This window comes from Cyprinodon tularosa, unplaced genomic scaffold (genome assembly GCF_016077235.1).
Source record: "Cyprinodon tularosa strain WSP-4 unplaced genomic scaffold, ASM1607723v1 ctg656, whole genome shotgun sequence".
Classification (NCBI taxonomy): Eukaryota; Metazoa; Chordata; class Actinopteri; order Cyprinodontiformes; family Cyprinodontidae; genus Cyprinodon; species Cyprinodon tularosa.
The window spans coordinates 853240-867200 of NW_024039403.1; the positions used below are offsets into that span (position 1 = coordinate 853240).

Genomic DNA, 13961 nt, shown 5'->3' on the forward strand with positions numbered 1-13961 from the left:
CATAGTTAGCATGGTTATTACTGCTCCTACATAGTTAGCATGGTTATTACTGCTCCTACATAGTTAGCATGGTTATTACTGCTCCTACATAGTTAGCATGGCTATCACTACCCCTACATAGTTAGCATGGCTATCACTGCTCCTACAGAGTTAGGGACTCATTTCCCACTGGCATCAGCTTCATAGTCATGGTAGGACACTTCTTTGATTTTATCTATTTTGCTTAGGCTACTTGCTACTAGCCCAAACTAGTCCGCCAAATGTTGAAAGGGCAATATTTTTGCCATTACTGTTAATATATAGTTATACACTATATTGCCAAAAGTATTTGCTCACCTGCCTTGACTCACATATGAGCTTAAGTGACATCCCGTTCCTAATCCATAGGGTTCAATATGACGTCGGTCCACCCTTTGCAGCTAGAACAGCTTCAACTCTTCTGGGAAGGCTGTCCACAAGGTTTAGGAGTGTGTTTATGGGAATTTTTGACCATTCTTCCAGAAGCGCATTTGTGAGGTCGCACACTGATGTTGGACGAGAAGGCCTGGCTCTCAGTCTCCGCTCTAATTCATCCCAAAGGTGTTCTATCGGGTTGAGGTCAGGACTCTGTGCAGGCCAGTCAAGTTCATCCACACCAGACTCTGTCATCCATGTCTTTATGGACCTTGCTTTGTGCACTGGTGCACAGTCATGTTGGAAGAGGAAGGGGCCAGCTCCAAACTGTTCCCACAAAGTTGGGAGCATGGAATTGTCCAAAATGTCTTGGTATGCTGAAGCATTCAGAGTTCCTTTCACTGGAACTAAGGGGCCAAGCCCAGCTCCTGAAAAACAACCTCACACCATAATCCCCCCTCCACCAAACTTTACACTTGGCACAATGCAGTCAGACAAGTACCGTTCTCCTGGCAACCGCCAAACCCAGACCCGTCCATCAGATTGCCAGATGGAGAAGCGCGATTCGTCACTCCAGAGAACGCGTCTCCACTGCTCTAGAGTCCAGTGGCGGCGTGCTTTACACCACCGCATCCGACGCTTTGCATTGCACTTGGTGATGTATGGCTTGGATGCAGCTGCTCGACCATGGAAACCCATTCCATGAAGCTCTCTGCGCACTGTTCTTGAGCTAATCTGAAGGCCACATGAAGTTTGGAGGTCTGTAGTGATTGACTCTGCAGAAAGTTGGCGACCTCTTCGCACTATGCGCGTCAGCATCCGCTGACCCCGCTCCGTCAGTTTACGTGGCCTACCTCTTCGTGGCTGAGTTGCTGTCGTTCCCAAACACTTCCATTTTCTTATAATACAGCTGACAGTTGACTGTGGAATATTTAGGAGCGAGGAAATTTCACGACTGGATTTGTTGCACAGGTGGCATCCTATCACAGTTCCACGCTGGAATTCACTGAGCTCCTGAGAGCGACCCATTCTTTCACAAATGTTTGTAAAAACAGTCTGCATGCCTAGGTGCTTGAATTTATACACCTGTGGCCATGGAAGTGATTGGAACACCTGATTCCAATAATTTGGATGGGTGAGCAAATACTTTTGGCAATATAGTGTATATACAGTTATAATCTTCATTCTGTACATGGCAGATATTTGGGAATGAAATGAAAATGCTGTCCTTCAGCTAAGAACAAAGTGTAATATTTTGATAAGGCTGGAGCCATGGATGTCTCCTCATCTGGTAATGTGTATGATGTAAAATAAGATGATGTGGCAGACTGGAGATGTATAAAATACCTTTTTAACTTTTAATCGGGGCCACTTCCTGAGTGTTGAGCCCGGAGGTGAGCAGCTGCCTTCTGTAAACCCTAAGCAACTTATCTGATCTGAGTAAGATTACAATTTCTATCAGACTCTGTTGTCATGTCTCCTGGTTATTTAATACATATAAGTCATGAAGTGTTATTTCAAGAGTTTTTCCCAAGTTATCTTTTTTCAGGGAAAAGAACCGGAGAGATGTCAAGGTGCATACACAGCATACACATCTTTAACAGTGCCAAACCATGAAAACTTAATTAAATCTGGATCACTGGCATGTGTAACATAGATTTACAATGGTTACTTCCATAATCATCATAAATAAATAACTATAGTTTAAACGACTTGAACAGAACCGTTATTCAGAAAATAATAACCGGTCTTACAGTTGTGCATCATCATGTTACTAATTTAATTTATATCAGCATTTTACATGGTATTTGGGTGGTCCACACGGTTCGAATGTGTTTTTTCCCACAGCTCCTGAATGCAGCAACAAGCTCCTAGTGACGGTGGAGGAGAGGCAGAGCAGCGGCAGGGAGGGAGGGACTCCCCAGCATCGTCTCATACCGTCGCTGGACAGAAAGGTGTGGGAATGACAGTCCTCTGAGATCCCTTCATGTAATATACGGTAAATCGGTAGTTTTATCGATGCTGTCACACTAAGATTGTTTACATTAGTTTAGTCGTTGCGTTAGTGCGGCTGCGCTCGGTTTCGATGCTACATTAGTTAGCTTTGCGTTAGCATAGCAGCCTGTGCTTTCTACAGCGGGAGGTTAGCAACAACAGGCTAGCGTTAGCTTTCCGGTCGGCGTTGTCATGTCATCCTTTACCCCAGATAGAAATTAAAGCAACAGAGTAACCAGCACTCTATCCCCACGGAGAACCCACGCTAGTGAAATGTGATTTTGCTGAACTGGATATAAGTAAGTGAAAGCTCTTCTCCCTTCTGCCCGTTTGACAGCTCCGTCTCCGCGGAGACATGGAGACGCCGGGGAGAATAGTGACCTCACCGGGTGCTCTGGACTTCACTGTGGAGAACGTGGAGAAGGTGAGTTTATCTGCTAACATCTTGTCATTCAGCTAATCAGTTTTTAGATTAAAATAAGAATTTTATTGAAATATAGCTTAGTTGGGGAAAAAAAACGAAATATTTTAACTTAACCTCTTAGGAATAGCTTGTTTTTTCTTTATTTATTGCAACAAATTCCACTGTAATTTGTGGATGTACAGAATTATATGTAATAATCTCATGTTTTACATTATAAAGTTAATATATTGTGTGTTTTTAATCTGAAGGAGTGGGTATAGTGTGCACTATGTGTGTGTGTGTTTGCACTGCCCTGTTAAGTGCCAGGTTCCTGTGATGAATTAGCCTTGTGGGCGGCCAGTGGCCTGGACATACCAAGGACTGATGGGTGGGTGGGGGGAGAGGATGGAAAGGAGGGATAGTGAAAGAGGTGCTCAGTGGATTGATGGAAGGAGATAAAGGTGAGGGATGTGTGAGTAGTGAACCAGGATGGAGCTTCAGGAGTTGATGTGACAGAAATGATTAAAGGCAGATCAGAGGGAGGATGCACATTCCTGCAAGGGAAGAGATTTAGTGTTGGGTTTCAGAGGTAAAAGGTAGATAGGATGTTTTTGCTCTTCAGCGTATTTAGATCATGGAACCACTGAGCATTTTGGCACCGTAACCTGTTATGTGCCCAGATTGTTTTGCAAAGAAATTAAAACAATTGTACAGAAAGATCTTATTTAAAAACTCCAAACACACAGAAGAATATGTTTCCCCTGTATAATTAAAGTGCCATAACCAATTTAGCACATATTAGATGGTAATATATAACATTATTTCCTGCAACATAATGACAGTAATAACCTTCTGCAATTATTTTTGCATTTTCTGTCCAGATAGCTTGTCTGAAATCAGCATTTTAATAGACCAGTCATTATTTACCTACTTGAGGTCTGAGACTGCGCTATTCTCTTAAGATTGATGGGGTGCTGCTTTCTTTTGTTTTCACCTCCATGTATGTTTTTTTGTTTTGTTTACAAAACTGACAAGATTTCCTTATTTCAACCAATAGATAGTGGACAATAATTGCATTAGCAGACATGCATGAGCTGCATGATCTTCTCTGCACAAACCATATTTGCAGCGTTGTCTGTAACTACAGGGTGTTTTCTGGTCAGCCCCCATTTGTTAAAGGAATAGTACACCCAAAACATGATTAGCCTTCATTTTCTACTCACCCCCATGCTGAACAACACCCTGGAGTACTTTTTTGATATCTCAAATGCATCTGGAGATCTGGGAGGCTTCTTGCTGTCTGCTGACATTCAAATAATGGAGGTCTATGGCGCCCGAGGCAGAAAGGTCCATAAAAGTCCACAAAAAACGTGTCAATATTCCTCCATACTGCTCGTCCAATGTATTCCAAGTGTCCTGAGTGGGTAGCATCCAGAATTTACTAGAAACAAAGTCATTTAGAATGTTTTTAGAGCATAAACAGTAGTGTATAGGATTTCCTGAAAGCGCGCGCCGGCACGTTCCTGACGCTATGGAAGCCGGCAGACCAAACCAGATGAAAGTGCGCATTCAGCGTCTGCTCTGCCGATAATGCAAGCGTAGAAGAAGAAATGTGCTGTTTACCTGTGCAAAGAAAGAAACAACGAAAGAAAAATGTCTGAGGACTTCAGTGTTGAGGAAGAGCATGAGTTCTTTGCCGAGCTGAATGCGCACTTTCATCTGGTTTGGTCTGCCGCGGTTTCCGTAGACTCGTGAACGCGCTTTTAGGAAATCCTATACACTACTGTTTATGCACTAAAAACATTCTAAATGACTTCGTTTCGAGTAAATTATGGACGCTACCCACTCAGGACACTTGGAATACATTGGACGAGCAGTATGGAGGAATATTGACACGTTTTTTGTGGACTTTTATGGACCTTTCTGCCTCGGGCGCCATAGACCTCCATTATTTGAATGTCAGCAGACAGCAAGAAGCCTCCCAGATCTCCAGATGCATTTGAGATATCAAAAAAGTACTCCAGAGTGTTGTTCAGCATGGGGGTGAGTAGAAAATGAAGGCTAATCATGTTCTGGGTGTACTATTCCTTTAATGTCAAACGATTGCATTTAATTACATTAATGTAGTCTTAGCAAAAGATGTGGATTTATTCAATTTATTTGTAAAAGGTTGGAAATGAGAAGTTTTTCTTTAAATTCTGTAAGGTTGGCTCTGTTGCTGTTCCAGCTACCATATATCACATTATTTCCAGCCTTCTTCTAGAAAATGGCAGGTTTTGCATGTGAACGAAAACAGTTTTGGAATCGATAATATCAGGCTGTAATTCCAGTGCTGTGTTACTGTTAGAATGGTTAATCTAGCTCCTAATGAATATTGGTATTAGTTTGCAAATGCAAAGAAAAATGCGTTGTTGTAGTCATCATCCAGTCAGTTATAATTGATCTTCAACCACTTTGGTAGTCGTTCTGGAACTACAGCACTGATGGTTTCTCCTTCTGTGAGCTGTTATTATAAATCATTTTAGAACGAAACCTTTAGGAAGTATTTTTATTATTTTTAGGTGTTATGGTCCTTTAAAAAACAAATCTGAATAGATCATTGTTGGAGTGGGCAGCTCTGGCCTAAACTTAAACTGGAAATCCCCATCAGCTTGATGGTGACCAGCATCACCATTTCAGATAAACGCTGGAAATAAAATGTTCTTTTAAAAAAAAAAATCTGTTTCCGTTTTTAAATTGTCACTTTCTGTTTAAATGATTTGAGCTATGTTAGTGTTTTTAAGATTGGACATAATTGTCCACTGTTAGTTTTTGACAAAGCGTGGACTTGTCAACATGGTGTTGGAGATGATGGTTCCTGGCCCAACGTTTGTCCAACAGAAAACTCTTTGTGTAGTTCTCGGTCCTCCAGACAGAGTCCCACATTGTTGGTGTCTTGGTGCATAAAGAAACGTGTTGAATACTATTTTACATTTATAACTGCAGTGGAAATGTGTGGCAGATTGATTTCAAAGCTCAGTCCTCGGTAGTGAGCATTTCAGAGTGATGTTGTACAGCTTACCCTGACCTGCCCGTTGTTCTGCTCTGCTGTGCTTGACTAGGGGTCACTTTCTTTCACGTTGCAGCGGTCTCCATGCCCTCACAGCACGATTTTTAAAAAGCCACCATTAGTGTCAGGGTCCATTCAGTCCTGCTCATTTTCCAGGCTTTGGACCTTTTTACTGTGCTTTGCTGAAAAAGAATGCAGGGATAGAATAAGAGGAATATGTTGCTTTCAGGATAAAAATTAAGAAGATGATTCAGAGTGAAACCTAACATGTTTATGGATGAGTGCAAAGTCAGTCACAGAAAAATATTTGATGGAGTTTAGGTAAAGAAACATGACCGATTTTCATCTTTACAGACTCAACTATTTGTGCTATACACAAATTAAAACAATTTCCCACATTTGACTTGGACAGATTATGAAAAGTTATTAAAAAATAAATAAATAAATAAAAAACCACCGTCGCATTCTATAAAGCCACTTAACGAGTCTGTGCAGCATCTCCAACCAGAGCAGATAGAGAATGTTCATATATTAAAAACATAATGAGATCTACGTCTAAAGAAAGAAAAAAAGCAATAAACGGCGAGGCAGAGAGGTGATTCTCAGAGACATCTGAGAAGTTTATCCAAGTTTTTCTTAATTTTTTTCATAAAGAGGTGAGAGAGATACGCTGCGCTTACCTGCTCCGTCTGCTCCTCGTTATTGTTTTTTGTGAGGCTCAAAGAGGATCACTACTTTATCTGTTTTCTGTCCTCCTGAACTCCTTTCATGGGGAAAGTTTTCTATATTTTAATGTTTCATTTATTGTTTTTGCACCAGTCTGTCCTGCTTAGGCCCCTTCCACGCGAAGTCAAACCCTGGCCTAAACGCACACATTTTTCACCAAACCAGCCTCTCATCCATACGAAGCCGGCGTTTCGGGGGTCTGTAAACGATCTTTTTTTTATTAAGCCTTCAGAGTGGGAAGATTTTGAAACGCCGTTTTCGCGTTTCCATCTTTAAGGTCTGACCGCATTTTTTTTTTTTACACGCATGCGTCATAGCGTCGCCTCTAAACATGCATGCGCGACACAGTATCACAACAACAATGGTGCCGTACTGTGTTGAATGGTTGCTGCTCATGCTACTCACCCTGCTGTCGGGCTTACAGCAGAATCTTCTTCTTCTGGAATATCTCCAGGAAGAACAGAGCAATATCGACGACATAGTTCAGCACCTGAATTTGACTGAACCACGAAAATGGACCCACAGGGCAACCATGTATAAATATTAGTGCGCATGCCCAACATTTCGTCGCCTATTTTTGCTTTGGCACCACAGCGCCACTTACAGGCCTGGCATACATTTTGCAGCGTTTTCATGCATTTGTGTGGACGATCACATTTATTTTACGTCTCCGTCTTTACGACAAACGTTTTGGAAAATATTAGCATTTCGTGTTCGTTTTGACTTCGTGTGGACGGGGCCTTACTATATACGCGATCTTCAACTTAAAATCTGACTCTTTCCCCGTGCGATTAACAGATTTTATTTTGTATTTTCCACCAAAGCGGATGTTTTACTTTGTAACCGCGCCTCTCTTCCTGTCAGACCCATGAAATTGCTGCTGAATTGCTGCATAGTCTGAATGAAATAGACCTGTGCTCTATCTCAGTCAGATCTATACAGCCCCCTTGCGTAAAATCGTGTCGGATGTGATCATCCCCATTTGTTTTTAATGAGCGCTAAACGCCACAACCTCGTCCGACATGATTTTCTGTTGGATCGGACGCAAAATCAGATTCGGTGTTTTCTGGCCTTAAGAGAAAACAAGACCTAAAGCAGATAACAGGAAGGCTTCATGTCAGAGCAGGAATTCTCTGAAAAAAACTTTGGAGAGTTTAGTCTTGAAACTGGATTATAAAATATTGGCAGCCTTTTGGAAGCCTTATAGTCAAAGTAAACAAACTAAATACTTCAGTAAAACCAGCCTGGCTAACATTGCTAACCAGTGGTTATAAAATGCTGATGTAGCTTAGAATGAGGCCTCTGCAATCATTTTGTCCGTTTCTGAATTTACACCTGCTCTTAATATAAATAAATAATTAGCTTTTATGGCAGGAAGACTGAATAAATAACATTTATTGTGGCTTCAGTACCTCATTAGATGGCTCTTAAAGAGAAATCAAAGTGATCGAAAAAGCTATCAGAAGACCAGAGCTTTGCAAAGTAGTTCACACAAAAATGAAAACCTGTGATTCAAGACTATTTTTTTTCACTCCTGCTCACATCTCATCACTATTGGCAACACCATGCTACTTTTAATTTTTGCTGTCAACAAACACCCACACTCGTCCTGAGTTAAACAATTCTATCTTTTATAAACTAAAGCTTAACAGGCCCTTGATTCTCACAGATTTAGGACAAAGTTATGCTTTTATTGCAGTCAGAGGCTTAAGAATGACAGAGTGACTTGCTGAAAGGTGCATACATAAATACCTATTTTATTGGTTATTTATTGAAAAAGACAATCCACTTTTATTTTAAAGCCATTTGTTTTATGTTTATTTAAGTCTGTATTGTCGTTATTACCTCCTGCTCTTTAAAGAATGTGTTTTAAAAATGCATGGTTATACCACCAAGGGTCATCATCTAATAGACATATGTGGTGTAGGAAATCTTCTGGTGAATAGATTTTAGGCTTCAACATTAATAAAAATCTTCCTGATCAGAGGGAGCCTCATACCCACCTGATTAAGGGTTGCTTTGACAACGATGCTCATGGTGAGCGTTGCTCCTAGACAGCAGGAAGACTCATTGAGAGGTTATTTGGTGCAGTCTGATACGAATCGAAGGTGTAGGAAGCTCGGTTGCTCTTGGTGAATTTATACATGCTTATTTTTTCAAATTATGGCAAGATGTTTAGTTATTTAATTAATATGCTAAACCTTGGGCTAAAATTTCATTTTTTGAAAGAATACAATTGCAAAAATTTAGAAAAATACATACAGAATACCTAACGAAGCGTACCTAACAGAATTATATACCATTAATAAATAAATAAATAAATGTCAGCAGTTATTTTTGATTTAAGTTGTTATCAGAACACGCCTCATAATAAGTCGTCTGTTCAGCTAATGAATAAATAAAAAGTCATTATTTCCATCAACAACATGGGTAAATTGAAAAAGGTTTGACCAGATAACCAACTCTTAATCTTTTAACACATTTCTATAGATATTTCAGTCTATTATCTATCGCAGTAATATAGATACTGCTTTATAGCATAAAGCGCGTCTCTGAACCTTCATTCTCCGCTCTGGTTTTTAACTTCTTCTTAACGTGGTTGCTAGTTTATGATTGTTGCTTTTAGTGTCTTTAACTAACCAAGCATTGAACTGGATTTGCATGTTTGCTAATAGAATATATTGTAATTTTGTCTATTTTAATATGATCCTTGAGTATAGCTGAAGCATCAATGTTTTTATCGTTAGAATTAGTTTTTCTTTTTCTTTTAGTTCTTAGTTCATCTCTATTTGTACAGAAAACATTACAGGTTTATTGAGCGTATAGATTTGAGGGGGAAGAATGATTTAGTTTGCTTGGTTGATATATTGTTTTTTGGTATAAAGGAGTAGCCTTAATGACTATTAGCAAAGTACAAAATGAATAAACTAATAAAAAAACTACAACACAGCTGTAAGTCTGCGATGTTACCTCTCTATAGGTTTATGCAGCTGCTGTTTATTGGAAGGATCTGGTTGGAAAATTGATTCTCTTCAGCTATGGTGCATTTGGAGATTTTGCCGTCAAAGATAATGAGCTGTGTTCTGTAATGCAAAGGAGAAAAGGACATGTGTCATGATTGATATCGGTTAGATTTCATTTAGGGCTGCAACTAAGGTTTATTTTGCTACTCGATTATGCTGTTATTTTTTTTTTTCAGTTAATAATCTAAATGCAAAAGGTTCCTTGGAGACTTGAGTTCTGGACAGAGCATATCTGCAGATGAAAATCTTTTCTTAAATGATAAATATCTATTTATCTTTTATAATTTTCATACAGTTACTGCTTTATCAACTAAAGGCATGCTTTAGAGTCTGTTTACTCCAGTTAGCGATTTATTTACTAAATTAGTTGACCATTATTTCAATAATTGATTAATAATCAGATTTTTTTCAGCACTAATTTCATTTATCAGATTCCACTGACCCTTAACCTAGACCAGGGGTTGGCAACCCAATCTCTTCACAGAGCGATATTGGACCAAAAAAAGCAAAAAACAAATCTGTCTTGAGCTTCTATAAGCCTCATATGGCAACCACGGCTCTAAGTGCATTAGCACACTATGAAAAAGGACTACATGGGCTTAAATAAATAATAATCATTCATGTTTATCCTGGAGCAAATGTCACGTCATGTGACTAATCTGATGTATGATATTTGCTGCTTTAAGTTTATATTCCATTACAATAGTAATGTATTAAGTTTTGGTACATTGATGAAATTATAGAAAAACAAAAAATAAATCAGATTTATTTTGAGGATTTGGGGGAAAAAATGGAAGAAAGTTCACATTCCTGCATCAGAGCGCTACCTGAACGGTTTTCCATGCTTGCAACAGAACTAGCAGCAGTGGTTACCCTAACCCTAACCCTAGTTTTGGAGATGCAATCTCCATGCCTGCTGATGATGTAAAGTTTTTGCCAGTAACGCTAATGGCTGATAAAGGACGGAGCATCTGTGGAAAAGGACAGTTCCTCTGAGGTTGAAGGAGTGAACCAGCCAGCCTGCTTTATGCCTTTAGTTTCAACAATGACCCTCAGATGAACGGAGCCGTTCTGAATTAGATAAGGAGCGGTCTACAGTCACAGATTGGTAATGAATGCTTTTCTTTTCACTCTGAAATCACACTTTATTTTAAAGAAAGCCCAGAGAGGAGATGGACAGCTGTTCAAAGGAAGCCATAAAAATCATCATGTGCAAAAAAAACTCACCACAAAAAACCAGATTTTTATCTTTAGCTCAGTTTTTCCATTTTGTTTTTCCATTAACCTCTCTGTCGTTTTGAACCGTATCAAAGCCAAGTTAATATGCAGGTGGTCTTTCTTCTTTAAAATGGAGGTAGATGTTTTTGGAGCAAGGAGACCCTGTCCGCCATGAACGTGAAAGCTTCAGGCGTTTTATAAATCCTGCACCTGCTTTATATTATGTATGGGTCCCTCCAGAGAGTCTCTGCTTCCACACATAGAGATGCGAGTAATACAGGGCTCTCTGTAGACAGTCAGCTTGGCTTGTTCAGAGTCTTGCTCAGTATACGGAGAGCGCTAATCATGCTATATGACGGCAGACTGAGGGAAACCTGCCTGATACGCCGCTTACTGAGGCATCCACATAGTTTAAGAATCCTCTTTGCAGCTGCAGACATCTTATTGTTTTTTTTACACTTTCTTTTTCTTTTTTAGCAGAATATTTGATATTGAAGGCCAGAGGGTCGGGATACAAATAAATAAAGACAGTAGGATGGCAGGATGGAATAGAGACAGAAGGCACACTGATGGAGGACTTGATATGAATTGCTTTAGGGGTAAAAATTTAAGATCAGAAGCTCACAGCAGGGACTTATTTTTTTCCTGCGTTCCCTGTAAGCCACTTCACTCTGTCTGCGGTTCACTGAGCGTGTGCATTAGTGTGAGTGTGTTTGTGCATGTGAAAAGTGTGCGAGAGAGGAGCTGACATTTTATTCCGGCGCTGCCAGAATTGGAGACACCTGTCTAATTAAAGCTCCTTTATTCATTTCCTTCACATCCTTCTTATTTCTGTTCCCTTTATATATTTTTCTTTCTCTTTCTTCATCGTTACCTTCAACTACGCAAATAACTCAAAGCTGTGCTTTAAGGAAGGCTGTTTTTAGTTTGTTGCTTTCTAGTCTGCTCTTGTTTTTTTATGTTTTTATTTAGTGTGGGTGAGCTCTTCTGTAAAGTAACGGCACCGTCTGATAGTCGGGAGTAAACAGGACTGAGGTTGTTTCTTTGTCCGCTGGTTTTGTTTCCGGACACCGTGTCGAAATTCGCGTATTTTTATAATTAGCTGAACTTCAATAAGAACGCCATAGTTTTATGGTTATCACAACATAAACAAACTAATCTAAAACCACACTTTATAACGAGATTTAATTTCCTTTATTCAGGCAGAAGAAAAAAAGAATTACATCTACTGCTGCTAGAATAATCTGATTGTTACAGTTTTAATAGAATATTTCACAAATTGTATAATTCGACACAAAACGTTTATCAAAAATCTAGTAGAAAAACCTGCTAGTTATTATTTTTCAAACTTAGAAATAGTGCTAAAGCAATTATCAGATTAATAATCAATTATTGAAATTAACTTCAACTAACTTACCGGTAGTCATCGATTAATGGTTAACTGGAGTATAGAGACTATAAAGTGTGACTTTAACTGACAGAGCGACCCACTATGAGCAGAAATTATACCAAAATTGTAAAAAAAAAAAAAAATATATAAACATTTTGCATTTAAGATTGAAAAAACTTTTTTGTCCATCAATATGCTCTATCCAGACCTCCTCAAGTGGAAACATTTTAGTTTGATCTGGTTTAATTTCATAATATAATCTTCTTTAAGTAACCTTTGGCTATTTGATAATTAATCGATTTGCAAAATGATTGTTAGTTGCAGCCCTAGTAAACAATACAATCCTTTTTTCTGTTCTAAACTTTAGAATTGCAGCCTAATACATTTAAAGTTTAAGGCAAGGCAAATTTATTTGTATAGCACAGTTCAGTACAAAGACAATGCAAAGTGCTTTGCATGATTAAAATACAGGAAGATAAAACAGAATCAAAGCAAGTAGGAAAAAATAAAAAAATAAAATATAATAAACAAGCTTTAACTTTACCTGATTGATTAGTAAATCAATCTGCAGGGAAACAACTGCAGACATCGAAGTACAAAAAATAGATAAAATCCAGATTTTCCAAAAATGAAATCACCATAAATGGAGAATTTGATAAATTGATAAATGGCCCAGCCCTTGTGCCGATGAAGCTAGCCTGCAGTTGGCTGCTTTACAGACATTCTGCCTATAGGTGCATTTCGAAACATGATGAGATGGGTGGCATGTTTTTCTGCCAGCTGACCTCCAGCACTCCTCAGCATGTAGAAAGGGAGCAGCAATACCTTATGGCTACCTTATATGTCACCGATAATTCTGGCACTTTTTGACATTTTATTCAAAGGAATTTAAACAAGGAGCTTGGGCTGCAACTAAAGGTATTTTGCAAATCGATTCATTAATTTTTCCATCAATCAATTAATAATAAGATGGCCAAAGGTTCTATGTAGAACACTTTTAACTTAAGTTAAAACGGGTGAAACTCAAACTTTTCCACTTGAGGAGATTTGGACGGATCATGTTGACACACATTTTTTTACTTTAATGCAAAATGTTGTGTATTTTTTTATAATCTTGGTATAACTACTGCTTTAAGTGGGTCGCTCTGCAGCTAAAGGCATGTTTTACAGTCTCTATACTCCAGTTAACGATTAATTACTAAATTAGTTGACGATCTTTAAATAACTGATTAATTACAATGAAGTGTTTAAGCCCTATCAGGAAGGTTTCACTTTCCAAATCCCTGAGGATTTATTGTCATCTTTGATAAACAGCCACTGGAACACCTGATCAACCAGCTAATGTCACTTAGCATCATCATCGGTTCGTCCTCCTAGAGGCTGGAAGAAACAATCTCTCCTCCTAAAAAAAACAAATTCATGTCAATAGTCTGTTTTTTCTTGAAAACGTAAAAGAGGTCTGTGCATTTGTTTCTCTAGTCTCTCACATTTCTCATTTCTTTGACTCTGGATTTGTACTTTTTTTTCTAATATTAGATTTTATATCATCTGTAAAGTCCTTTTGTAAAATCTAAATCTTCTGTTTTTAATCACTTATCTTTGTGTATCTGCATGCCGCCATTTGTTAGTTTTCTGCTGATACACCTAGATTTCACCGCTAAGGATCAATAAATCTTTAATTTATTTTCTATTCTATGAGGAGAACCAAATACCTGTATAACAGCAGATGTCACAATCTTTAACTATTATTACACAGATCTGGTG

At 38.7% G+C, this 13961-nt stretch overlaps 1 protein-coding gene across 4 annotated transcripts in view; it reads left to right on the forward strand.

Moving 5' to 3' along the window:
• The first annotated feature begins 2272 nt into the window (after positions 1–2272).
• The window catches only part of LOC119799257 (importin-13-like), a 49651-nt gene continuing 37962 nt past the window's right edge, over positions 2273–13961 (forward strand). For 3 of the 4 annotated variants that reach the window (XR_005282833.1, XM_038309066.1, XM_038309068.1), the window contains exons 1-2: positions 2282–2392; positions 2726–2812. Coding sequence is in view for 3 of the 4 variants with exons in the window: in XM_038309066.1 (XP_038164994.1) it covers positions 2744–2812 (69 nt within the window). In the remaining variant the exon portion in view is untranslated. Of the gene's footprint in view, positions 2393–2725; positions 2813–13961 lie in introns of all 4 variants that reach the window. The other variant, XM_038309067.1, reaches the window with a different exon arrangement.